At 39.2% G+C, this 27,269-nt stretch overlaps 2 protein-coding genes across 16 annotated transcripts in view; both read right to left on the reverse strand.

Annotated features, from left to right (window-relative positions):
• Window positions 1–16,045, reverse strand: part of osbpl5 (oxysterol binding protein-like 5) — a 72,559-nt gene extending 56,514 nt beyond the window's left edge. For 3 of the 5 annotated variants that reach the window (XM_041795430.1, XM_041795429.1, XM_041795431.1), the window contains exon 1: window positions 15,833–16,044. The gene's annotated coding sequence lies outside the window, so the exon portion shown is untranslated. Of the gene's footprint in view, window positions 1–15,832 lie in introns of all 5 variants that reach the window. The other 2 variants (XM_041795434.1, XM_041795435.1) reach the window with 1 other exon arrangement.
• Window positions 16,046–21,112: 5,067 nt separating this feature from the next.
• ptprjb.1 (protein tyrosine phosphatase receptor type Jb, tandem duplicate 1) overlaps window positions 21,113–27,269 on the reverse strand; it is a 71,271-nt gene continuing 65,114 nt past the window's right edge. For 10 of the 11 annotated variants that reach the window (XM_041795557.1, XM_041795556.1, XM_041795559.1 and 7 more), the window contains 7 exons: window positions 24,920–25,010; window positions 24,683–24,759; window positions 24,398–24,532; window positions 22,853–22,969; window positions 22,491–22,651; window positions 22,254–22,389; window positions 21,113–22,164 (listed from right to left, as the gene is read on the reverse strand). In XM_041795557.1, coding sequence (XP_041651491.1) covers window positions 22,015–22,164; window positions 22,254–22,389; window positions 22,491–22,651; window positions 22,853–22,969; window positions 24,398–24,532; window positions 24,683–24,759; window positions 24,920–25,010 — 867 coding nt within the window. In that variant the 3' untranslated portion in view covers window positions 21,113–22,014. Of the gene's footprint in view, window positions 22,165–22,253; window positions 22,390–22,490; window positions 22,652–22,852; window positions 22,970–24,397; window positions 24,533–24,682; window positions 24,760–24,919; window positions 25,011–27,269 lie in introns of those variants that run through there. The other variant, XR_005992347.1, reaches the window with a different exon arrangement.

Consider the following 27,269-nt stretch of genomic DNA (forward strand, 5'->3'; position numbering starts at 1 on the left):
ACTAAAGAAGTGCTATAGTGATGTGATTAACTTGATTAATTTTTTTAAATCAACTGACAGCAGTAGTTTTTAACAAATAGAAAAATAAATTTCATGCTGATTCCAACCTTTGCTGCAGCAGTGGGTCCTTTGTTTGGTTCTTCTTCACTGCTCTATAAACCCCAGCTTGTGCAGTATTTTTCAAGCAGCAAGGAAGAACTGATTTCTGATTTATAATGTTAATATTTAGCATGGCTAAAGGAAGATAAATATAAAGTTAAACCAAACTGTATCATATCAGTGCATAAACACATGTACTCATTGATACCAATACATTTTGCATTTTAAGCAGCATCAGAGGTTTTTCCAACACCAGAATCAGAACTCTAATATGCATCACACCTAGTCCAGTATACTTGGAATTACTTTCATGATGCAGCTGTTTTTCTCTTACATGGACACAATGTTTAATAGCCAATGCACCTCTGGTCTTATAGGTAGAGGAATGTCATTGCCTTAAAATGATACCATATTATTATCTCCAACATTGAACCTCTTTACCAACTATGCAGGTTTCATTCAATTCTTAAAACCAACATCAACACAAAACTTCTGATAAAGAATTAAAAAGACTTAAGAAAAAACATTAAGTTTAAAGAAAGAGGTTATTTCTCTTCATTTCATCCTTCACTTAGCAAAAGAGGAAGCCACAACACTCAAGTACTTCTAACCTAAATAAGAAGTGAACTGAGAGAGAGAATCTCTAAGCTGACAGCACTTTAGGGACGAAGACAAAGAACGGTGGCAGGGTAAAAGGAGATGCGAGCCAAACATAGACAACAACTATGGGAAAACAGAAAACATTGAGCAGAGGGAGGGAAGGGGTACTTTAAGATCATTTCAGCGGGTAGACAAATACACAAAATAAGCAAACAGCACTAATTTCTACACATGGATTCCTTTGATCCCACACTAGAATAAGATTTGCATGATATACAGAACATATGGCCCAGAATGATAAAATGTACAAAGTGTTCTTGCTCCAAAAGTCCAACATAGAGTAAGACGCTGTGACCCAGAATGTGGCATGGTTTGGATGGATGGGCTCCAAAGCTGCACTTCTTTCTCTAAGCTGTCCTACATTTTCTCATTCAGACCCGAGACGTTCAAGTGTCTGTTCTCCTGACTAATTCAAAGAGCCATTAAATAAACCACATGCTATGCAGAAGAGAAGGCACAAGAATACAAGGCCAGACCCACCCCATATATTGTTGTATGTGTGATTCTACATCCTGTACGCTTTCTAATAACATTTACGGATGTATAATGTATTCTAAAGCCCAATCAAAGTGATGCATTTATCTTGACAAATGAGCTTTAAATATAGCCAAACATGCAAGAACTACTTGTCAATTTGGCATCTGAGTTACACTGCATTCACTTCAGAACTCTGTGAGTCTCTCAAAGTGTTTTCCTTTACAGTTCTACTCAAACATACTACACTGACAGACGGATTACCCACATAGCCCTGTATTTGAATTGTATGGTAATGTATGTTTGAGAGACTGCCACATGCATATTGTATAACTAGCACTCTGCATGCTTTCTTGCAAGCATACAACCAAGTAACATTTACATAAGAACACTGAGAGCTAGCCAACTTTCCTAGCAGAGAGCCAAGACTGACTCATGGGAGGGGTCTGGGCCAGATCCTGCCCGGCCCACTGATTTATAGTTGTGTCTCTACCTCAATTAAAGAAAACAATAGGAAGGGTGTGAATAATAACTGGAGGCTGGAAGAAGGAGCACCAACTGAGTGTAGTAGAGCCTTGAAGTTGAGACAAAACTGATGTTAGTTGGCTTTTGACTGGTTACATTTTATTAGAAATAACAGTATCCAAACATTGCTGTTGGTTCAGCCTGTTCACATAACTTCACCAGCTGTGTTCATAGTTTGTTAATGATAATTACACCACTCAGGATGTGTTTATTCCTCTAAAGGTTAAATAATTATTACTCCACCTCGCTTATTTGAACGAGAAGCTGGACACACACTCAACAGCTCTTGTTGACAGGTAGCTATGGTAAGGACTTGTCAAATCAAAGGTACCCACCCCTAAAGATAAGTGTCTATTGTAGTGTCAATGCTAAAGCTATATCTGAGATATTTCCCGCAGTGGAGGCAGTCATTACTGACGGCTTTCAGTACAACTAAAGCGCCTCTGTATGGTGTGGCTCTGAAAGTATAGTCTATCAGTCAGTCAGTCAGTCAGACTTCATTGTCAAATCATACTGAAATAGTATCGTGGCAGATTTTTTGATATCAGAAAACATATCACTGTCCAAGATTTCAACATCATAACATATCATGATGAAACAGGTGATTTGCACCCCTAGTAAAAAGTAGGGTGGTTTTCTCATCTAGCTGCATGAAGTCAGAGTTTCTTTTGAAACCAGTTGAGTCACCCTTGCTGACCTTTAGAGGAATGCAGGTTTTAGGCATTTCAGCATGGCTTCACATGTAAAACCAAAATGCTCCTAATTCTGTTCAGTCAGTGATCAAAAGTCAGACATCTTTTAAACAGCTTCTTCTTACTCTGTCTCCTCCAACTTTTGCCTCCATCCATACATGCTGACTAGTCTACCTGAAGCGAAGTTCACAGCAGGTCAATCATAGCTCTGTGGTAAATACAATCACTGGAGCCAAATATCACTTATGAAGTAAATTTCTATTTAAGGGCTGAGTTTGTTTATTCTTTAATGAAGTGATTAAAAGACTAAATTATCCATCTGCTTCTGGATCTGAGATTCTAAATCAGTGGATAATGGAGGCTAATATTTACAAGAGCCCTCAGGAGGCACAGGGATTGTTTGTCTAGTTAAGTCAGTGCACACAGACAAATGGCCATAAACTTATTCATTCCCCCTCCATGAAGTCAGAAAAATTGGAAGGCTGACAGACAGTGACATGGAGAAAATAACAGCTGATTATGAAAACAACTCTTGAGTCTGAGGGCTCTTAACATTAAGTCAACTCAAACGCCTAACAGATTCGTTCTTGTCATTAAAAAGAACTCTGGTTATTCAAAACAGGTAAACAACTAAAGAAATGGAAATACTAGGTTGAGACAGCTGCAGTCATAAAACTACAATGACCAGCAACTTCTAAAAGCATTAAAGATGTTCATAAATCAAACATCTTCCAGATGAGTTTGTCTCCAAAATGTCTCACTGACAGTTCTAACAGAAATTCTCTGCTCTACACTGCCTTCATGACAGATTTTTATAAGCCTTTTCCTGCTCTGACAAAACCCAATAATTTGAATAGATTTCACCGAGGTCATTTCTCATAAGTCTTAAATGAAAAGACAAATGATCTGCATAATAAAACATAGTTAAACACGACTGGGGATTTGTCTTTGTAAGAGACTGTCTTTTGTTGTCCAGCAAGTTTAATAAAGCTGTATTCCCAGGTTGTTCAAAATCATTGCAGACTCAAAGAACAATCAGAACTCAAAGTTTATTTGGGTAGTTACCTTTATATCTAGTGCACTACAAACTCCACTGACAGGTATCATGACTAAGACAGTAAATGTTAATAATTTGCCACATAATGAAGTAGTTGGTAAAATAGGTGCAACTGTTGTAAAGCAAGACATTCACTCTTCCTGTTCTCCTGACTCCAAGCCATATACGCAATAGTGCTCTGCTTTCAAAGTGGCTCTTGGTGTCAAATTCCTCAGATTTTTGGTCTCATTTCCACCAGCTGACACTTTCTTACAGACCAGACCAGCTGATTTTTCACAGCTGACATTCTACATGTCTCAAATCAACAGTTTATATATTTGTTGACGGTGCTTGGCAAACACAGCTTCACTCATCTCGCAAGTTTCCTTACTCTGACTCTTTGCTACTTTCTCTGTTTCTAAAACTTCCTTATTAGAAGATGAAAAAATACAGCAACAGTCTAACTAACACAACAGTAACACTAAGGTCTGAAATGCCTAACAACAGGCAGATGTCAGAAATTACAGCCAATCAGACAGTCTGCTCAGCGCAGCATTATGACCCTGCAGATATGGCTTTAACAGGCCAGTGGTAAAACCATGACGTAATCAAGCCGCTCAGAAACACCTCTTTCATAATAAAAAATGTATGTCAATCTACAACAACCCTCCCTTGAACTCAACACAGACACTACAGCTTATCCTGCAAAACTGCAGATTATCAGCATCTGACATGGGGAATACACAGTGCCAATCATTTCAGGGACTGGACCAAGTCCCTGAAGGCAGCCTGCCACTCACAAAAAGCTATAAACAAATGGAAATCATCACATGAACATGCTAGCCCACTGACTCCGTCTTATAGTGTGGGTACTTTGTAACTTCTGCATAAAAATAAGCATGTATTTCAAACTAATAAAAGAGCAATACATCAAAATAAATTATATCTAGATCACACAAGAATTATCTTTGACTTTATGAAAACATTTCTTCATGGAGAAAACACACAAAAGCACATCTTCACCTACCGGATGTATTCTCTATTGTTTTGCAGAATTTGCATTTGTTTTAAGTTCAGCAGTTGTGCCTGAAATTTCCACAAACAACCACTGGGTTCTGAATAAAGCTGCATTTCCACAAGTAGCAGCTCCATACATTAAGCTAGGGATGAGTGAGAGGTGGGTATTGATTGCAGAGGCACAAGACACCGTGAGAATGCTTGGGCTGTCAGTGCTTCTGTAAAAAGAAGAGCTGTGCATCACTGGAGTCAGACCTACTCTATAAATATACACACCAACTACCCAGCAGAAAGGAAACACACATCAAGCGGTCAAAAGGTTAGACACAAACCCTAAATGACTTTAACTGTGTAAAACAGAAAGAAAAAGAATAAAGATCCATGAAACAGACTAACTACTTGAAAGAAAAGACATACATGAAATGGTTTTGAAGAATTAAGAATATTTACATTTTCACACAGAGCAGAGATTTGCAGCTGAAATTAAATGTAAGATTTAACCCTTTAAAAGAACGTTTAGCACAGATATACGGTACTGCATTGTGTTTTTCTCAATCATCACAGCACTGTTTTGATTGTGACAGGCAACGTTAGTCTGCTCTTTCAGTGTTCAATCAAGTTAAAATTAGGGATGCACGATTTTATCGGTAGTATATCGGTATCAGCCGATAGTAGCTTAAAAAGTTAATTATCATATCGGCCAATATTAAATTTTAAGCCGATGTGTACGGCCAATAATGTGACGTCATAATAAAGCGCACGTGATGACGCCGGACGTGCGACAACAACAACCTCAACATGTCAGCTGTGTGGAAGAAGCCTGAGGTGTGGGAACAAGACAGTAAAGTAGCTGTTTGCATCGCTTGTAAAGTACATCAGATGTGTGGAGGAGCTTGGCAACATGCCTTTAACACCACCAGTTTAATTATGCATCTAAAAAAACGCCAACCTGATGACTACAAGGACTATAAAGAATGGCAAAACTTCGTGCCAAGGAAACTTGGCAGCAGCCTCTACTTAAGTCATTCAACAAAGCTAAAAAATACAGCAGCGACCACCTAAAGGTAAGGAGCTGAACAGGAAAATCATTGAATTTATAGCTCTTGATAATCAGCCTTTCAGTGTGGTGGAATATACAAGCTTGTGATGCATTTAAAGCCCCACTACGTTATACCTAGCAGGCGCTTAGCCTTACCTGACCTGCAAAACTTCATTTCAGTCACGTAGAGAAGTTCCTCATTAAAGCTAAATATATTAGCTTCACCACGGATATATGGACATCAAGTGTCCGTCCTGTTAGCACGTTTAGCTTCACTGCCTCCATGTACAAACTAGGATTTTACTCTTAAAAAGTCTGTCCTACACTCACAGGAGTGCTCACTCAGCAACCACAGTTGCAGCTGCTTTAGATAACATGTTTGGGACATTGAAAATAGAGATAAAAAGAACCTGCATGTCGTCCTACGTGACATGCACAAAACATGGCAAAAGCAATGACGGACTTCTGTGTGCCGTCTCCCATGCACACTCGAAGGTGCACGAAGGTGTGTCCAGCATTGGAGACGTGGGTGTCACTGTGTTGTTACAGAGCTGTTGACAGTGAAATGCTCATTAAACTTGGTTGCTCAGTTAGTTTGTGCTGTTTAAAGCACAATCAGGAGAACTACTTTAGTTGAAGTTTTATTTCTGTTCATCTTAAGTCTCAGAAATTTAGAAACATAATTAAGCTCTAACTATAGCTATATAACTATGAACTATAGCTAGATTTTTTGCATTTAAGAATCTGTGTTGTTGTTGTTGTTATGTAAAGCACTTTGTCAGCAGTATCTCCGGGAGCCATCCTGCAAACTGGCTGAGTAATAAGGAGAATCAGTCTAAATGTATAAGCTATTTCTTTTTTGCACTGTGGAGCTCAGTGTCAGCAGGTTATTTTGCTGCTGCTTATTGCCCTCAAAAATGCAGATGACTTTGGCTGTACTGTTAAAAATACATGTAAGCATGTAATACACATGTAACCAAAAGACATTACTGTAAGTTTGTCATTAGTGTATGGCTGTATTTGAGAAAAAAAAAAAAAAAACAATATGTCCTTAAGTTCTGATAAAAAAAAAACAAATGTTTTGTCAGTTTTTACAAAAACAGACTACCAACATTAAAAAAAAAATGTAGTCCATGATAGAATTGGTGTTTTTAACAGTGGAAAAAATGTAATTGAATATCCGTATTGGTCAAAATTGTTCAAAATATCGGCATATCGGATATTGGCAAAAATCTAATATTGTGCATCCCTAGTTACAATGTTTTTAACAGCGTAATCATTCAGTTCAACATCCATACTACTTAAAGTGATCTCAGTCTGCAGCTTCCCTTCACTCCTCTTGTGCAGGTAGGTGTGAGCATGGTAGTAACATCACTGCTCTTTTGCCTTAACTTTAAAGATCTCAGCTCTGCTGTATTCCCTGGGAAATTTTCCCTATGTTCTTAGAAATAAAGGCCATCTTACAGCGGTGAAGTAACATGGGACAAAAAAATCAAAGACTATGGCAGAAGAGAGAAGATGAGTCTTGGCAAAGAAGTGGCTGCTAAAAGTGCATTTGCTCTCTGGGGGCAAAAAGACAGATGCAATATGGAGCAGTATTAGCCTAGATTCCCCCACTAGATGTTAGGGAAAGTGTTTACACCTCAGGGGAGCAGGTGCAGCACTGAGCCACTTATCAAACCTAGGAGAGGGAAACTTCCATTGTTAAGAGCAGTCAGATTCAAACTTACAATGTGTAGGACTCAGTATCACTTAGAAAAGTACTAGGAAGGATTTTCACACTTGTCACACACCAACAATCAAGCAACTGTCACTATCTATCTGACATACATACAACCTGCCTTGAGAACATTCAGTACATTTTTCCACCTTGCACAAGTATTTGGTATCTTAAAATTCCCCCCTTGGCTGTTGGTTTCTTTTTGTCTTACAGCCGGGGGTCAGCCCTACACATGGGTCTGTATATGACTGCCTGACTGACTGGCTGGCTATACTTTCAAAGCCGTACAGAGTTGCATCATTGGAGAAGTAGTGACAGCTTTATGCAGTCAGCCATATACTAGGTTTAAACCTCTTGCTAAGTCTTTTCTCTCCCAAATGTCCCCACTCACCTTAAACACTTACAATCTATCAGCTGTTAACATCGCAAAAGTAACTTCTGCACTGACACTCCATTTTTTCATCTGCAGCTGCACAACCACCCTTCACATACACAGTATGCTGACAGTAGTAATCCGACTGGATGGAAGATCTGGTAGTGAAAAGTTTTTAAGTAGAAAACTATTAAAGATTTATGGCAATGCTTGTGCCATCATAATCTTTCTCTGTCTCAGTGTGGAGAGTAAGAAGTAAAAATGTACAATACAAAGTTACTTTAGGGTTGACTGCCTTTAATTTGAATTTGGACATTTATCTGTCAGTGCCTTTCAGAAGCAAAACAATCAGTTTCTGACTCTGCACTTAGTTGTCAGAAATTTAAAGTGAAAATTGATCAAGTATGTCATTTTTTAAAAAAGCTATCATTGAATGAGTCTCACTTAAATTTATTGATATGGATTACCAAATTTACCAGGACAAAAGTGAGGCAGTAGAGTTTAAAACACAGACATGGGTAAATAAGTCATGAGTGACTGTGGGTTAAAAAATATACTGATCAGAAATAACATTACAAGAAACAAGAAATGGACCAGTTGTGAAAATTAGAGTCAATACTGATACCACTGTTTAAAATCAGGGGTAGAACAATTATCAGCCTGTCCAATTATTGATGCCAATATTTGGCATTTAGTCAATTACCAGTTTCAGCATTTAATTTGACAGATTATAGATCAAATGAATTTATAAAACAAGGTGTGCAAGGCATGTCTGCCCTCTGGCTTTGCTTTCAATGTGTCCAGTCTCGCTTGTGTCCTGTCCATCACACTTTCTGACTGGCTTGATGTCAAACAACTTCCAGTCAATCACCACTGAGGCCTTGGTGCCGCTGACACAGGGAGTATACAGCATCACTTCTTGTTTCCTGCTACTGTGTTCCTCTGTGCTGTTTCTCATATTAACAGTGCTAGAGCCAAACTAAACAAAGCACAAAAGTAAGGAAATTTGTGTTCGATAGATTATCATCTTATACTATTGGGAACAGTTGGAAACTTTTTTATTCCCCTTTTAAATGGTGCCACATTTGTAAGGAACATGCATTTATGGGATGAGGAGCAGAGATGAATATGTGGATCACGCCAATGAAAAATCTGTCAAATCTTCTCTGCCATTCCAAACAGCTTAACAGGCCACTGATCCTTGTTTGGGGTTGTTTGGTTCATCAGATGACTTAAGCCTGAAGAAATAAATATATTGGCAATATAACAATTTAGTCAGTTGACAAACAGTGAGTCCAGATTCTGCCTACGTCAGTTGGATTGTGGGGTCAAAGAGTGGAGAAGACGTGAGAACCCTATGTTGATTGAGTAACATCTTTTGGTGGAGGCAGTGTGATGGTGTGGGGTGGCATCTCTATTAAGATGAGATTCTGCAACCAATGGCAAGCCCATATCTCCTCAGTCTGGGACCAGACTCTATCCTCCAAGATGACAACGCCCACCCCCAAAGAGCATAGTTCACCCGAGACTACCTCCAGAATTTGGGAGTGGAGAGGATGGAATGGCCTGCCATCAAATGCATATCGATTCCAAATATCGGTTATGGGTCTCATGTACTATTAATAATTCATACTGATGTCAGCCCTGAAAAAACAATATCAATCTGCCCTGACTAAAAATAAAAAATTTCACTGATTGCTGATACAAACGCTGAAGTTTTTCATAATTTCTTCTGATGTAACACTCCCGCTATGGCATCATAGTACATACAATCCCCTGGGTACAAGAAGTACTTCAAGAACAAGCCAAGAACCTGAGCTCACATCATACACCACCTGGAGTTAAAATAAGTGGATCAAAAACCAACAACTGCTGACCATAATTTTAGGATTCTGCAAGTCAATTCTGAATGGACAACAAAAGTAACAAGATCCATCATCCGTTTCATTTCAAAGACTGGAGTTCTGGTTCAACAAGTGGCCATTGTAACGAGTGGCATTATGCTGAATACATCTTTGGTTATCAGTACAGCAGATGTTTTAAACTTGTTTAGTTTAAATCAGGGATGTCCCGATCCTATGTATCCGACTGGAGCCGATATAAGCACTTTTAATTGATTTGAGATGGGCAATTTGATCAGATCAGCCCAGCCGATCATTTACGTCAGCTGTTGTAGACGAGCACAATCTACAACAGGCCGTGAACGCATCAGTAACAGAACAAAGTAGCAGTGGCAACATTAGCATTCCTGTGTCTATGGTTTAAAATGTCAGCGGTGTAGAAAAACTTCAAATGTGAGAGTGAAGAGAGTCCAGTTGCCACTTGCAGGATCTGTAATACAACAGTTTCAAGAGGTGGTAGCAGCAGTTAACACTAAAAAAACTGATCCATCGTCTCTGAACTAAACACACAGCAGAATACATGGACTTCACTATAGCAACAGGCAGCTACACCGAAGCAACAACCTCTGGACTTTAAGAGAACAGACAAGTACCCTCGAGAGAGCGATAAGGCAAAAAAATATCAGAAGAAGTGGTCAAAATCATCACTTTGGACAACCACCCCATCTCCGTGGTGGAGAATTTGGATTTTTGCTGTCTTCTTGAGCTTTTAGACCCACGCTATGCTCTGCCGTCTTGACATTACAGTACTGACACTGCCTTACCACAACGTACAACAACGTACGTGACAGCATACTAGAGAATTTAAAAAGCAACTTTGCTGCTGTTAGCTTCACTACAGAGGTTTAGAGCTCTGATGTTTGCCCCATGTCACTGCTGAGCCTCACTGCACAGTCCTCCACCTTCGAGTTAAAGCGTGCAGTATTACATGCACGCCAGTTTCGTGGGTCTGCCGAACATATCCCACCCGCTGACAGAAGCTACTGAAAAGATCATCAAGGTTATTCACCTGTCAGTGGTCATAATGTTAAGACTGGTCAGTGTAAACACCATAAAGAAAAGCACAGAATCATCATGATACCATAAATATGGATGGAAACATCTGACACAACAATCACGAGGTGGTGACTTGGCAGACTATTACATAACAACAGAAAGCAAAGCGATTTGGGCTCTGTTTTTTTTCACAGCCAATTAAATTTGGTCTGTTAACACCAGACCAAATGGTAATGGTTGTATTTAACAGTGTATAACTATGTGTGTGAATTTCACTTCATGAGTAAAAAGCTCTGACTAGTTAGAAAGCTAGAAAGGTCCTATATATGTGTTGCAATTGCATCTTAAACCCTGAAATAAGTCATCAGTACTACTGATTCCCAGATGGTGTGTTTTAATTGCAGGAAACAGATAAAATGTGACCATATTGGCCCAACAGCAATTACATCCTAACCCCCCTACAGCAGGTCACAAGGACACATTTGGGTGACTCGTCCTATAGAGTCATGTGGCTGGACAAGAGTATTCCTCACAGCCCAGCATGCAAGCATGGACATCTGTTGCTGTCTCTTCCCGTTAAAAAGCAGTAATAAAAAAAAATGCTTCTAACCACCCACAGAAACAGCTCCAACAGCTCTCCACATTCTCATCGCTCTTTCCTCTCTCTTCTTTCACAACTATACTCTCTCTGATTTGTCATCCAGGGCAGCGCAAAGCCACAGTTGTGGTTGATAGGCTTAGAGCCAACACCATTAAATATCCCCACCTGATTAGTGCAAGGTAGACTGTCACATGGCACAAGCAGACTCAAGGTGTTAACAGATCAACACTAAAGCCTCCAAACATTATAAAAGCTCAGTAGTAAAAACTCAGGAGATCATGGTGAAGATGTTGGTTGTCATGGTGTGCAGGATTAAGGTTCTGTCTAGCATTAGAAACGGTATTAAAAGCTCAGCAGACATATTCAAAACATACTGTAAAAGCAGTATCTGTTGTTATTGATCTCATAACCTATTTTCCTCAGCCATGCACTATCAGTGACCTTCAAACACCTATGTTACAATCCCAACCGCTGACACCACTTGCAGCCAGAGATTTCCCGGTCATTCAATATGAGATCAATATTAGAGCAGTACCAGCTGATAGAGAATCCTAATAAAGGATAACAGACCTTTACCATTGTGTACAGCCCAGAGTGATGGATGGTGTCAGGAGAAAGTGCAGACAGATCACTGAAACTGACAACAAAGCACAGAAGGACTTTGCAAAGCTTTGGCAATAAAGAAAAAGTGGGGAACAGCCGACACAGTGTTTGACTGTCTATTCTCAATCCAAATTATGAGCCGACTTTCACTTCTAATCATTTCTTCTTATGCTCACATTGCCTCCTGTTCCAATGTATTTTTTTTCTTCTTTTTTCAGAATTGAGCTACACATCCCAGTAACCCTTAGAAGCATTAATTGAAGAACATTTCTGTGCTATTCTCTCTACAACTCCACATAATGCCACAGTGATTAAAGATGATGAGCGCCTCTATCTTTGTCTGCACTGGGATTAGACAGAGATGGATGAGGCAGAGTGCCACTGTACAATCTTCGCATTTAGTCATCAGGATCGAATATCACAAGTACAGACCGACCCGTAGTAGACTTTTCATGCCAACACAAGTGTCAGCATTTAAGAAGTTCAGAAAAAATAAGGAGCTACCAATCACACAGTTCTTTATCATAAAAATGCATGCGTTATATTCAACAAGGATCCTATATTTGAGCTTTTACAAAAGGTACTGACTTAGGATGCACCAATATATCAGTTTAACTAAAGCATCAACAATCAGCTGCCCTATTGATAAAAATCAGCCCATGGGCATGCCTGGATGTGAGAAAATCCCCTCTGTTGCATCAATAGGTGTCATGCTGTAAAGCTAGTGTACCTATTAACTGCCTTGTCAGAAAAGAGGTGTTTTAATGGGCAGAAGAAATCCCCTGTTGGACGTACTGATTTGTTTTCAAGGTCAAACATGAAGGAATCACATCTTCTCTAGGAAAGAAAGTAACATGCTGTTTGTAGGGCATGTTTCAGTGACTTTTCAAGAGGAAAGACTACTAGCTTCAACTTAAATGCACAGCCTAGCTGAAAAACAGACAAGAAATGTTTAAAAGTTACGAAAACCATGTAGGAGTTGGCTAAATTGTTCATTTAATCATTGATACTGGCTCTTGGTTTTCATAGCCTGACACATCAGATATATATCCCCTGCATGGGATATACTGTATATCACATCTATCTGGGCCCACTGTCTTCACTTAGGAAAGGAAGAACCTTTAAAGAAAATCCTTAGAGTCCCGTATGGAATTGCGGAATTGGCCAATAAAAACGGAATCTACTATTTAATGCGGAAATCATGGAAATTGAATGAATTTGACTGAAATGCTGTTGTTTTTTTTTTTAAGAAGGCGAACATATATCTTGGGAATATGTTCAGGCAGAACACTAAAGCGTGGGGTACAAGTTGTGCCTCACTTCACAAACACTCTTCCACCCCCTCCCAAACAATAACAGCATGTCAAAGCAGCTGCTCGAAACACCGGCAAACATCAAGTAGCTCAACACGGGGCAGTACAGTACAATAATGTTGCACCTACGAGAAAACTCATTCATGTCACAAGTTATTTTACCTCACCACACCAGAAAGTCACGGAGAGAGTGAGGTGAGTCTGTGCACGTGGCACACAGCTGTGACTCCAGGCTTAACTTGAAGACCTACTCACTCATCAAAGGCTTCAAACTCGAGTCAGACAGACTGGAGATTTTAAGAAGTCCTGTAGTCTATATGATGTTACATTCAAGTATCACTTAGCTTAATAATCCCTCCAGTAGATACTGTAGCTCCCTTTGGTTGCTTAATGAGCCAGTGCATGTTTGCATTTATCTGCAGGTCCAATAGGAGGCAGACAGACAGCAATGTATGGAGAGAGAGGAGGAGAGAACCTATATAGTCAGGAGTAGAACACAATGCAGCATCAAACTGCATGGACTGGTACATATGTGAGAGTAAAGAAGAGTTTAGGAAACAGGTTTACTTTTAACCATTTAACTTTAATGTTACCTTCTTATTAAGTCATTATCACTCTGTGTTTGAGAAAACAGAAGGATTTCTTCATTTACATTATAAACATCAGTTTGGAGCCAGTGTGGTTATACATGTGGATGTGTCTTAAAATGTGGGAAATATCTGACTGTTACACTGGTTACAATTATTTTATATCAGGGTTATCAAAACTGCGGCTCCTGGGCCAACTGCAATTAATTTAAGGTTATTTCCATTTAATTAGTGAACATTTAATTCATTAACATAAACAGGACACTCTTTGTTATGGTGAAATCAATTTAAAGGTCTCAAAAAAAAAAAAAATGGAATTCCAAAAAATTAAACTGGAAAAAAGGAATTTCGGAATTTGGCAAATAATTAAATGGATTTCATAGGGCCTTATTAGAGAGTGGCTGGGTTAACATTCTGTCTGTCACTTTCATTGTAGGCCAATCTTAGCTTTTAAACATATGACGTAGTTGGCCTTTGGAACCTCGGCAAGTAGCTGGTATCATTTACTATTGGTGGAGCCAGTTCTAAATCAAAGTCATGCCAAAGCCATTTGGGAGAAAAACATCTTTTCCGGCAAGAAAATTCTCTTCGTAAAATAAAGAAATGTCATCCAGTTCTTATTTAAAAATTTGCAGCTATAGCTACTTCTAACGAGTTGCTTCACCTGCAGCCGTTGTTCACAGGCTTGCAGCACAACTAAGCCATGCCATAATACTGCCAACTCAGTGCAAGACCAGTCAGGAGAAAAGCAATAACACCTTTTCCACCTAGAAAAGCTTCACGCGCTAATCGCCTCACCGTCAGCCATTGTTTACCAGTCTGCAGTACAACTAAACCCCACTTGTAGCTACCTGTCTCATTCTCCTGAAATGACGCTGATTGGTCCGTCAATTCTCAGACTGGGCACAAACGTTCAAGACTGGAGCTTTGCAAGATGGATCTGCCAGATGACAGACATGAAATCTTGCCAATCCATAGGCCTCACAAGGTTAGGGCTTTCACAATTGGTGAATCTTTTATATTGACCTTGATGTGTTTGCAACAGGACATCAAACAGTTAGTATCAAACAGCCAGTACTTTAGCTTAACAAATTCCAGTATTTATGCACTGTAATTTCTGATAAGTATCAGCTGCCACTTGAGTTGATACTATTATGTCTGTAAAAAGCAAACATCTGCAGATTTATTTAGCTACTTCATTTTTATCTGTGCCTCTTAATTTTGGGCCAGAAACATTTGAACCAAATAAAACACTGTGCCTTGATAAGATAAAATGCCTTGCATAATCCCATCTCATTTAGGAAAAATCCCTCAGAATTAAAATAGAGAGGGGTCCCTGCAGAAAAGGCCGTTGTTGACAGTCATAATTTGCTGGCAGTTAACAAATGTCAAAGGTTGCAGCTTTAGCTTTACACCAGCAACACTGGATCTGAAGCATGCCGTGGCTGGCCTGCACTGCAGTCTATATGTAGCATTCACCTTTGTGGCATGCATATTGTATAATTCTGCACTGCATGATGTTTTAAGGCGATATACTGCATGCAACATGTCGTGCCCTGCATACCAGTAGGAGAATTATGGTTCATTTCAGCTATGGAGGTCGTTTGTACAGTAAGTACTATTAATCGCTTGGGTTATTCCTCCTATGACAGTTCTGCCACATGCGCTGTTACAAAAGGAAAGGAAAGCACTGATTGATTCCAGCTTTCCGTAACACATGAAGTAGTCTAAGTAGGAGGGTAAATCGATCATACAGAGCTACCTGTCGTTGATTGTCACCACCCTAGACATCGGCTAGCTCCATGGTTGCCATGCAAACCAGTGACAGCCAAGCCGCAGCCGCCGCATGGGGCACGGTCTGCTAACGTGGAGATAAGGGTTTACTTTATGGAGCTAGCTTGATACGTTAGCCACTGCCCAGCCAGACGACACACAAACTGACACAGATAACGGCCACACCACACGTTACAATATTCCCTACGATTATTGCGACATTTTAATGCTCAAAAAACACCTTCTCCATAAAGCAAATCCAGCTCATTCTCCCAGTTAATGCCACGAAAGCTCCGCTAGCTGTTAGCGTAAGTTAGCACATTAAACATACTCTAGTTGAAGAAACGCTCGCTAAAAATAGAAACTTATCTTTCTCACCGTGTTGGCGTGGTGTAGTAAGACAACAGAAAAATGTAAACTTACTCTGTGTCGACCAGCAAAGGCGCTCATACAGTTGTTTTCGAGGTTCCTCTCCAGTCCAGCATCATAGCACGGAGCTGAGCGGAGAGACAGCGGGGTTGTGGGGAGCAGCACGCTGGCTGAGGCGGACGGTTGGAGTCGGCTGGAGGAGAAGTTGCTCCGTTTCCAACATGGAGAGTGAGTGTGGAGCGGACTGGATCCTCCTGCTGCGGTTCATCTGGTTGCTGCTGCCGCTGCACGGGCAGCCCAGGCGACACCTGTGGCCGCAGCAGCGCACAACACCTGCTGCGTGGTTCAGAGCTGCAGATGTTAACAAACTTTAATTAAAGATCAGAACATGAAGTACCATCAGCAAATCAGTGTGAAGTAACAAAAAAAATCAGAGTACTTATATGTCAAGAAAATAGGCCAGTCAGTTTTAATCATAAAAGGTTGAATTTTGAATTTTAGAGCTCCTGTGTGGAGTTTTCAGAACGCTATGATCTACAAAAAACAACCAGAAAATCAGAGAAAATAGTAAATTCAGTGTCGTTATTGATGCATGTAACCACTGCATGGGGTCAGGGGCGGTTTTAGTGATTTAGAGGCCCCACAAAAGACCAGTTCGACCCTAAAGATCAGTACGTGTATGAGTAGGTCTCTGCTTCTGAGAGGACTCACTTACCTGTTCTCCTTAGCGTCATTTTTACACATTTTAGGAGTCAATGTATTTCTACAGTTTTAAATTATGGGCAGCAATGTTTATGATCAATTTGGATATTTAAAACCAAGAAATAATGTTTTTAACTGGTTATATAAAATGACAGATTTCCAGTAACTTTTGAATAATCCTTTAAATTTCACTAATTATTTAAATTGTTGGTCTTTTTCCTAGTTTTTCTCTGTTTTTTTTTAATGATTAATGTTTATATTCATATAGAAATCTAGCATATATGAGAGGGATGTCTGGCTGCAAACCTTACAGCTCTGACAGCCACTCTCACAGACCGATCTGAGACGCCATATATCAGAAAGAAAATGCCATAATTTGCCAGTACAATGTATTTTCAGTTTTAGAGTTTTTAAATTCATCTTTAAACCACTATTAAATAACGTCTGGCAGTTACATTCATGAAATAAACACACTGTTAACATTACAGACTAAGAAACATTTCATAAATAAAATAGAGAAAAAGGTCAGAGGTCTAATGTAGGATGAAATTATGTATAGACCTGTTTTAGAAGCAGTTACACAGGAAGTGGCTTACTTTAGCTTTCTTAGCTTTAGCTACAGCTAATATAGCTACACCAGCTAGACACAATGTCTAATGTTACTGATACAGTGTAGCTAAGTTAGCTTTAGCAATGCGAGCTTTAGCAGACATAGCTTAAGCTAACATAGCTATATAGATAACCTATTTATGTTGCTTACATAGTTTCTTTATGAGCTCAGCTTTAGCTCCACTAGCTATGTAGCTGTTACCTTTAGCAATGTTTGCAACCATAGCTAAAGCAAACATACCTATTTATAAAATGTTGATACATAGCTTAGCATAGCTAAGCTTAGCTCTAGCTTGTAGCTATGTAGCTTATCTAAGTTGTTCATGTAGCTGTCAAGCGACATTAGCTACACTTGCTGCATTAGAATATTTTCGTGGAGTATGAGCTTTTTTCTGTAATAAGACTGTTTACTCTGCTTTATTAAAAATGCTAATCTGATTTTATATCTGAAAGTTTTTGTGTGTAATTCCATTCTGAGATATATAGCGTGTCAGATGAATAGTCTGTGATAGTGGCTGTCAGAGAAGAACAGTTTCAGCCAGACTGTCTTGACAGTTACAGCAAGCTAGGCCTCTTTCTTGCTTCTTCCGTCTGCATCAGTGTCTTTCTTTCTTACTTTTAATAACTCCTCTGTATCTCTTGCTTTCATTCCTCTGCCAAATGCTATGGCTTTAAGCTGTGGATGGCTGTAAACGCACATGCACCAAAGGAAGTCAACTGTGCATGCACTTGCTTTTATGTGTTCTGCGTACAGGTTTACAAATGTCTGATGTCGGCAGCCAGGTGCCTGACCAATAAAAGGTCCTTCCCTATTTGGTTAAAATCAGTCATTGTGAGAGAGCAATATTTTGAAGAAGGGCTTTTCAGGAAACAAAGCCAGACAACCATTGACATATCCAAATCTGAATAGGCAATAAATACCCAACCAAAATTTTACCAGCTCATAGAAAAGCATTATAACTCAAACTCACCCCATCAAAACATTTTAACATCTCTTTAATTAATGCTCTCTATTGGTTTATTATCAGTTGTGTTGCAAATCATAGTCATTTTTAATTACTTGTCATTTGTCTACACAGTCACCCACCTATTAATTGTTTTAGTATGTCTATACATACAACTATAATTGGACTTCATATACAGGCATTCTGGGGCTTTTAAGGGGCATGGACTTGGCTGCTCAGGCCCGGGGTCATCTCCAGGGACTTTTTTTGTATAATCGAAATCATTTTGGATGCCATTTCATTCACACTTGGCCTCTATTTACAGTAAAAATACACATCATAATCATTTGAAATTTTTCAGAAATATATTTGTAAATGCCCATTTAAGGGTTAAAGGAGGTTATAGATCAAATGCCCCACACAGCTTTGACAGGGCAACAATCCTGTTTTGGGACAGTTTTGTGTTCTCTTTAAAAAAAAAAAAAAAGGAAAAGAAGAAAGAAAAAAAAACGAATATGGCTTCAAACAGAAGCTGAAATGCCCCAGTGTAATCCATTACGGTGGATTTACGGGCACATAAGCATCTGAGCTCGTCATTAAATTTGGATCACCCAGTTATCTTTTGTCCTATTTTAATTTGTATTTGCAGGTTGTTTTGCTGTCAGAGCAGCTCCGGCGTTGTGCACACTATTTAGTGCAACATAGGAGACAGAAACAGGCGCTCAAATGCAAAACCTTTTTTTAGATCCAACGTTTGCATCTGAGAGACATGAAATAAAACGGTGAGGAGGAGTGGAGGGCAGAGATGGAGGAAGTGGGGGTGGGTGGAGGGCAAACCGCATGTAAGGCGTGAGAAATATCAGGCAAATTGAAGCTGACACTCTGACAAAATCTTATATTTCCACCTTGCCAACAGTGCCCAGTTCTGTGAGAAAATAATTGCCCTTAAAACACCTCCATATAGAACCAAATCCCTTGAGTGAAGGCCTGATGTGAGCTGTAAAATAGAACTTTTTGAAGTCCGTGTGTAAAAAGCTTTCCCACATGAAGAAATGGCATTATTTATTCATCCTCTGAGGGTGCACTTAGCTACATGCACCCTCAAAGTTGCTTTAAATAATGCAGAGGTGTACCACTTTGCTCCTTCTCTGCAGAATTAGCCTATTCTTTAGTTAGCTTCTCCTCTTCTTTCTTCTCTATTAGTTTGACGCAAATTATTATTATTATTTTTTTTAAATACAAAGATCCATTGATATCGGGAGCTCTTTTACAAGGGTGACCTGAACAAGAGGTCAGCAGCACACGTCACAATGAGTGATTCTTTTCAGAGACAGATTCCAACAATAAGTTAAAACAAACAATAATTTGGAAAATATATTTGGCATTATCTGCAGTATAGTCAAATGTTGTCTCCCAGGCTATACAATGCATCATTTCCATGATTTGCAGCCTGTCTAAGATGGATCACATGAGTTTGGAGATTTGTGTAAAAACACTCATGATTGTTACTAAAATCCACTACACAGCCATACACAGATGTGGAGTTGAATATTACTGATTCCATGTTGTTACACATACAGAGCTGTCAAAATATTCAATCTTTGCTCCTTTAAATTTCTTGCACCTCCCTGCCAGGGAAAGGCAAGACAACAGCATTGTGATATCAGGTCCCTCTGTCAGTCCAACCATCTGAGCCCTCTTGTAAATCTAAGAACATTTCAAGAGATCTTCTAGTAACTTTACACATAGTGTGTCTACTCTGACTCAAAGCTGAACCGATTGAATTTTGGAGGTCAAAAGGGCAATGTCATCCATTCTGATCATCTATTAATGTGAACCAAATATAAAAGAAAAACTTTGAGGAATTTTATAACAACGTAAAAATGTCCACTTTGAATCAAAGAAGAAATACTTATGTTTTGTTGGTCTATGGTCAAGGTCTGTGAGTCTTATGTTTATTAATTTCTTGCGGTATCCAAGGAGCACTTTGAGGGATTGTCTTTAAACTTTAAAAAATGTCCACTCTGACTCCTAGAAGACTGTTAGATTTCAGAGGTCATCAGTCAAAGATCACAATAGCAAAGGCTGTGTTAACTTCTTGCTTGAGAACGCGATATCTCAGGAACAATTAACTTGAGCTTCCATCGAACTCTTTTTTTTCCCAATTTTTGCACAAATATCCACTCTGACTCCAGGAAGTGCAAGTTAGCCTTTGTAAGTCAAAGAAAAGTTCAGGGATTTAAAAAAAAAAAAAAAATCACAAATGTCCACTTTGTTATCTGGAACAACTTGTCAGATTTTGCAGGTGGTCACAGGACCTCATGTTAGAAAAGACTTTTTACATTTGGGGGGTTTTTGTGTTCATCCACTGAGTGTATTTTGTTCTGCAATATATATACCACCACCAAAACCCACCCTTTTTTCTTGAGGACCCGCTGTCCTTGAACTTCTCTGCGATTGTATAATCCAAGAGGCAAATCACTGCCAATTTTATGTGGGGATTTTATTGTTATTACTTTCAGTTATTCTTGTCTTTATCAAGGGACATACGAGAATTTTACATTGGCCATGAAGGTAAAAACCCAATTGCTGTTTTTTTTTTTTTTTTTTACAAACATTCTACAACACACAGGTTTCTGGATTCTCTGAAAAGTTGCCATGATTTAGGAAATGTAGTTTTTTTTTTTTTTTTTTTTTTTTTGACTGGTACATTCTGATGAAATACTAATAAAACACAGAGTCAGTCACTACAGGCAGACCACACACATCCATGATTTAAAATGCACCTGCCTCATGGAAACTTCTGCCCTTTAGAAGAAGCTGAAAAGAGGCTTATGCTCCTCTGGCCTGTTTAACATCACAGGAAATGTCCATATATGGACATAAACATGCAGCTTCAAGTGATTTGACTCTGCTTCTTGTGGAATGTACAGTGTAGGAAAAATAGGAAATCACCAAAATACAAACAATGAACATGGTCTCTGACTTCTCATAGTACACTAAAGAATGGTGTAGTTTCAGTTCTTTTAAAGGATTCTTCTAGTTAGATTCCTGTAGACTTTAACTTCTGGAGCTTTTCTTTAATGTGAACCATCTTTTATTCATCTAAACATAATCACAGGACAATTGTGACAAACAAACATTGGTTAAAAAGCACAGTCCTAATACTTTTACAAAGCACAGGCTAAATTGAAAAAAAAATCCTTATTTAGAAAAAATACATCTCTAAAGTTTAAAAAAGTGGACAGTGAAGAAAGACAAATGCATCCAGTGCATCATTTGCCACAGTGCATATACAAACAAATACATTTACCTAAACATGAGAGAATTCCTTCATTAAAAAGCATTGCACAGTTCAAATTGGCTTACAAAGGTGCAAAACCAGTGCCTGAATCATTGGTACAAAGTTAAGTGAAAAATGTTAGAATAAGACATTAAGGTTCCTGAAGTAAGATGAAGGCAGCCCTTTGTCTTTTTCACTTTAAAACTCAGAGTGCCCCCTAGTGGTGACAAAGCATACAGGTTTTTGGAAAGGCACACATTATTCTCAACAGTAAATCTTTTTATACAAAGCCATATAATAATACCTGTACAGCATCCATCATATTACCTGAGTAAAAATATGTAATCATCAGTAGGTCATATACAGTAGTAATAAAGAAAAAACACATTTGAGCAATACATACATCTGAGAATGTAAGAGGAGGTTTACATAAAATCCAAATATCTTTGGTCAGTGATTATGCCCACTCTGTTTTCACCGTACACAGATTCTCTATTATCATATATTCAAGGTTCTTAAGAAATAAATACCACAAAATAGAAATTTAAACCTTTAAAGCAACATTATATCCTTAACAGAATTATAAAATGTGTAAAGAATAAATACATCACAATCTATCAGAGGTGTCCCCTTCACGAGTGTCTGCTCAGATTCTTGCTAAGAGAACAGACAGGAATGGAAGACAGAATTTATGCATCCTAGTACCCGTTTTTGGAATGTCCTTTCTTTGGCTCCACATTCTCGTAAATAGAGATCGCAGCGATGTTTTGGTAGATTAGATCCACATTGGTTCCAGTTCTTGATCTGATGATGTCCAAGGCACACTGGTTTAAGAAGACATACTGGTCCTGCAGGGAGGTCAGATAAAAATGCTCACAGAGCTGAAGAAAATGCTTATTTTATGAAGGGGAAAGCAAACGACATGGGTGTGTCCTACCTCTGTCTGCACCATGAGGGGTCTGTGCATGCGCAGATCATGGACGATGCCGTACACGTCCACCGTATTTTCCCTCTCAATCTGGTTGATTAGACGATCGATGGCTATCAAGGTACCAGTTCTACCAACACCAGCACTGCAGAGAACAGACCCACAGAGAGAAGATCGAATTCATTAATTTCTATAACAGCTATAAAGAGCTGAAGAACAGATATTAGTAGTGTATATCTGTAGGACCTGCAGTGGACCACAGCAGGAGAGTGTCTGGAGTACTGGTCCATGTGCTCTCTGACCAGATGTCTGAAACTTATTAGGAGCTCGGTGGTCTCTGGCACACCGTGATCCGGCCAGGCTGTGAAGTGGAAGTGACGAACTGAGCGGGTCTCTGCAGTTTTCACCTAAAAGGCAGACATCCATCTCAGCCTAGTCATGACCCACAAGTGAGAACTCCAAAGTCTAAACTTTTAAACTTGTGTATGATTTTGTTCAATGACAGACACAGATGACAAGATTTGAACAACTATTGACAAGTTATCTGACAAGCCTTAGGCTGAGATGGTAATTAAAAACTTCTGGCTTTATTCTTTTTCCACACTTACATTTTTCACATCAAAGTCCCTGATGGTCCAGTCTTTCAGGGGGATTTCAGAGGTCATTGTTACAATGATGTTTTCAAAGTGCTTGGTGCCGTGTTCCCAGTACTGCTCACATTTTACCTGGAAAAGATATTCAACAGTAGCAGAGTGTAAGTAATTTAATTCAGATTAAGAAGTTGCCATGAGGGATTTTCTGCTAATGTTGATCTTGGCATTCCTATGGACAAAACGGTAAAGAGAGCATTGCATTTTAAACACAGCTTTGCCAAACTTCCTAGTTTTATTTTGGGTGCTAAACGTGTTTTCACTTTGCACACAGAAACATAATTATTTCACAAAAAAAATAAACTACCAGGGTCTAAATTATTTGCCCCTCTGATGCTAATAGTCAGTCTCAGACACATCTCCTGAGGAACCCAAGCCCATTCTTCTTTGGTGAATCTCTCAGGCTCTTTCAGATTTGATGGTCTTCTGGCATGGACTTTGGTCTTCAGTTCACCCCACAGATTCTGAATAGGATTTAAGTCAGGACTTTGTGCAGGTCAGTCAATACTTTGGTCTTCTGGCGGTAGCCCTTCACCAGGAGCCACGTATGTTCTGGGTCTTGTGTTGGAAGACAAAGCGATGACCTAAACCCAGTTTTGCAGCTGGCTGCTGGAGGTTTTCTTTCAGAATCTTCACATCCTTCTTTCTTCATGATTACCAGATTCCCAGTTCCAGGTGCACCAGAGCATCCCCCGGCATAATATTCCCACTGCTGTGCTTGACTCTTTCTCCAAATATAAGCAACATCTCTGTGGCCACAGAGCTCTAGTTTAGTTTCATCTGACCAAAGGACATGCTTCCAGTATGCTTTTGCCTCTCCAAGGTTTGAAGGTGTCTCTTCTGCAAAGTAGTGCTTTTCTTGGTCCTCAACCTCTCAGTCCATTCCTGGGCAGGGGTCTAGTGATAGTCTTTTCTGAGACTACAATTCTTGACTCGGCTAAGTCCTTCTCTAGTGTCTTGGAAGCTGTTCTGGGGTCTTTGGACACATCTCTCACTAGTTTTCTTTCCAGGATCTTTGAAGTCTTTTCCTCCTACCTCTGCCAGTCTTGTTCTATACTGTTCTATACTATACTGTGCTCTCTATGAATTTCTTGATGATACTGCTCACTCCAATTCTTGTGATAACATTGCTTTCCTTCTCCTGCTCAACAATCCTTTTTCTCATCTAAACTGATTTCTTTTGTTTTTGCCATGATGCTTTTTCCAGTGAGAGGACGGAACTTTACAGCTGCTGTAAGCAAGCTAATTTAAGGTGCCCAATTTTTCAGGTTTCACACATCGAGACAACAGAATCTGTACATAGCATGCACACACAGTAACAGTATGATGATATGACAATCTTGTTTCCCCCAGGGGACTCAGAAGGCAATCTATCACTCTGTCTATCCATTAATCTTTTTATTATATTTGGTATAAGAAAGACTCAACAGTTTATTGTCTGGATCCAGGTACAGCAAATATATGGATGTGACTGCAGGGCCTCATGTTTCTGTTTGTACTCACCCGTCCCTGTTCATTGCAGCGTGTCAGCATGACCAGAGTCTGTACATTCTTCTCCCAGATCATCCTCCAGAACTCGTTGACTGTTTGCGGCAGAGGACCCTGGGCTGCTATAAACTCCTTCCTGGAGTTGTAACCCTTCAATATAAAACAACAGCCCAGCAGCAGAACATTAACATTCAACCTGCTCAGTCTGGAAGGAGATTTTGGTGAAAGAGACACCAACGTGGATGAAGATGGAATAGATTAGTTAGCAAACTAATGAGCGGTTATGTTATCAGTACGCACCGGCATGTAGTTAGCATTGATGTAGTCATCATGTGGACTCCCATGGATGATAGAGAGTTTCACCCTAGAGTGGTCATCTGGGAGTTGAGAGGAAAGTTTGTTTAGATAGAGAAAAGGAGGTTTTAAATGTCTAATTCAAAATGGGACCATGATGGAAGCTACAGTCTGATAAGCAATGAGATGGTTTCATTAGTGATGGCTGAAAGCAGCAGAGGAAGCTTTATGAAGGTGACTCACAGGGAAGCACGTTGTTGTAGCGGTTCTTGGACTTGTTCTCTGGAGCCAGGGCGTTTGTTTTAGTCTGTCCTGTTCCAACAGTTTTTAGGTCCTTTAAAAGAAAGGCAATGAAAAGTAAACTGATGATGGGACTGCTCCTTTAATGCTGCAAATCTGAGGAGAATTTGCAGTCCTCAAGCATAACTTTAAATTAGGATTAACATGGATTTTGTAACGCTCATGGTAATTTTCCACTATCCATTGCAAAATATTATCACTTATTTTCACAGGTGATTCCAAGGCCTGCACTATTTCTAACAGTGAATCAAGGATATTTCAAGAAATACCTTGTGTGCCAATGTTCCAACAAATTTTATAAATAACATAAAATGCTTAATCTTATGCTAGTGCCAAAAGAAAAGTCCCATTTTTGCATGAGTGCTTCATTCAGAGATCGCAAAGGTAATCAGTGATGCAACGAAGCCCAGTGTGTACATTAAAAGAAACGGTGAATGGCTGTTATATTTATTTATATCATAACTTATGAGCATTATTACATGATATCATATAATCCTGTGGTTCTGAACACGTCCAGCCCCAGGACCCACAACTACCTTATTCATAAGAAAGTGCAACCCAACTTGAAGAAAAATTTCAACCTCTCAAATCTATACAATAAAACATTTTTTTTTTTACAAGAGATCATTCTTGGAATACCAGCTTTGTTATCCCAAGACAGCAAGTAGAAGGAATAAGAAGAAAGGCACTCATAAAGCCATTCCTGCTGTTATGTTGGTATTTTAAGACGATGTTTGTCAGTTTACAAAGAAATGCCCCAAAATTTAGAATCTGCTTTACACGTCAGAAATCCATCTGACCTGTTGGGAGCAGCTTATGGGGTTGTGGTCTACTAATGTGTCCCCACTGCATAACAAACAATGCATCATCGTGCTCAAAGTTGGAGCAACTCAAAGTGAGTTGTGCAAATCAAAATTTGGGAGTGAAAAGGTTGGAAATTGTGTCACCTGGCTTTAGAGCTTAAATGCATCATAGATTTTTTGCAAACATTTTTTCCATGTACAGGGCCTCTAAAAAGCATTCATCCGCATATATTTTTTCCCCCTTTTATTGATTTTATAAAACAATACAATACAATACAATACAATACAATAACTTTATTTATCCCCACAGGGAAATTCAATTTTCTTGAGTCTCTCTCATCTGTTTAAACAGATGAGTTATATGACTCATGACTCACTCATCATGACTGATGAGTATGACTGTTTAAACAGTCATAGTTAATAAAATTTGGCAATTAAATAAAAATATGTCATGTGAAAAAAAGTGACTGCATGAATATGCCTCCTTCAAATTAGTATTTAGTAGATGCACCTTTGGCTGTAATCACAGCACTTAGTCTGTGTGGATAGGTCTCAGTCTGGCTTTGCATCGTCTTTAAACCATTTCTAAGTAGCTTTAATTGTATACTTTGGGTCACTGTCTTGCTTGAAAATAAATCTTCTCCCAAGCCACAGTTCTATTGCAGACTGAACACGATTTTCCTCCAGGATTTCCTATTTTTGGCACATTCATTTAATCTCTACCTTGAGATATATTTAAGGGCCAGCTGCTAAGAAGCATCCCCACAGAATGATGCTGCCATCATTGTGCTTCACAGCGGGGATGTTTTTTGGTGAACTCTAGTTAAGATTTAATGTGAGATTTCTTCAACAGTGGGTTTCTCTCTGCCACTCTCCCATAAAGCTTTGACTGGTGAAGAACCTGGGCAACAGTTGTATGCAGAGTCTCTCGCATCTCAGCTGATGAAGCAAAAGTGTCTTGGTGGCCTCGCTCACTCCTCCTCCTTCTTGCATGCTCACTCAGTTTGTCAGGATGGTCTGATCTAGGCAGATTTACACATGTGCCATATTCCTTGTATTTCTTGATAAAGGATTTAACTGAACCCTGGGGGATGTTCAGTGCCTTGGGATTGTTTTTACCCTTTCCCTGACTTATACTATTCAATAACCTTTTCTCTGAGCGTTCTTATATTTTTATGGTGTAATGGCAGCCAGGTATATCGATTAACCAGTGACTGCACCTTCCAGACACAATCTTTATATTACAGTCACCTGAGACACATTCACTGCACTCAGGTGATCCCCATTTCATTAATTGTGAGACTACTAGCACCAGTTGGCTTGACCTCTGTTTAAATAGGTCAGTCACTTTAAAGGGGTGAATATTTCTGCAATCACTTATTTTACATTAAATATTTTTGTATAATTGACAATACTTTGGAGAAATTTGACATTGAGGAAGGAGGTTTGTAATTTTTGTTTTCAGAAAGCCAAATTATATCTACCATGAT

The sequence above is a fragment of the Cheilinus undulatus genome, linkage group 9 (assembly GCF_018320785.1).
Source record: "Cheilinus undulatus linkage group 9, ASM1832078v1, whole genome shotgun sequence".
NCBI lineage: Eukaryota > Metazoa > Chordata > Actinopteri > Labriformes > Labridae > Cheilinus > Cheilinus undulatus.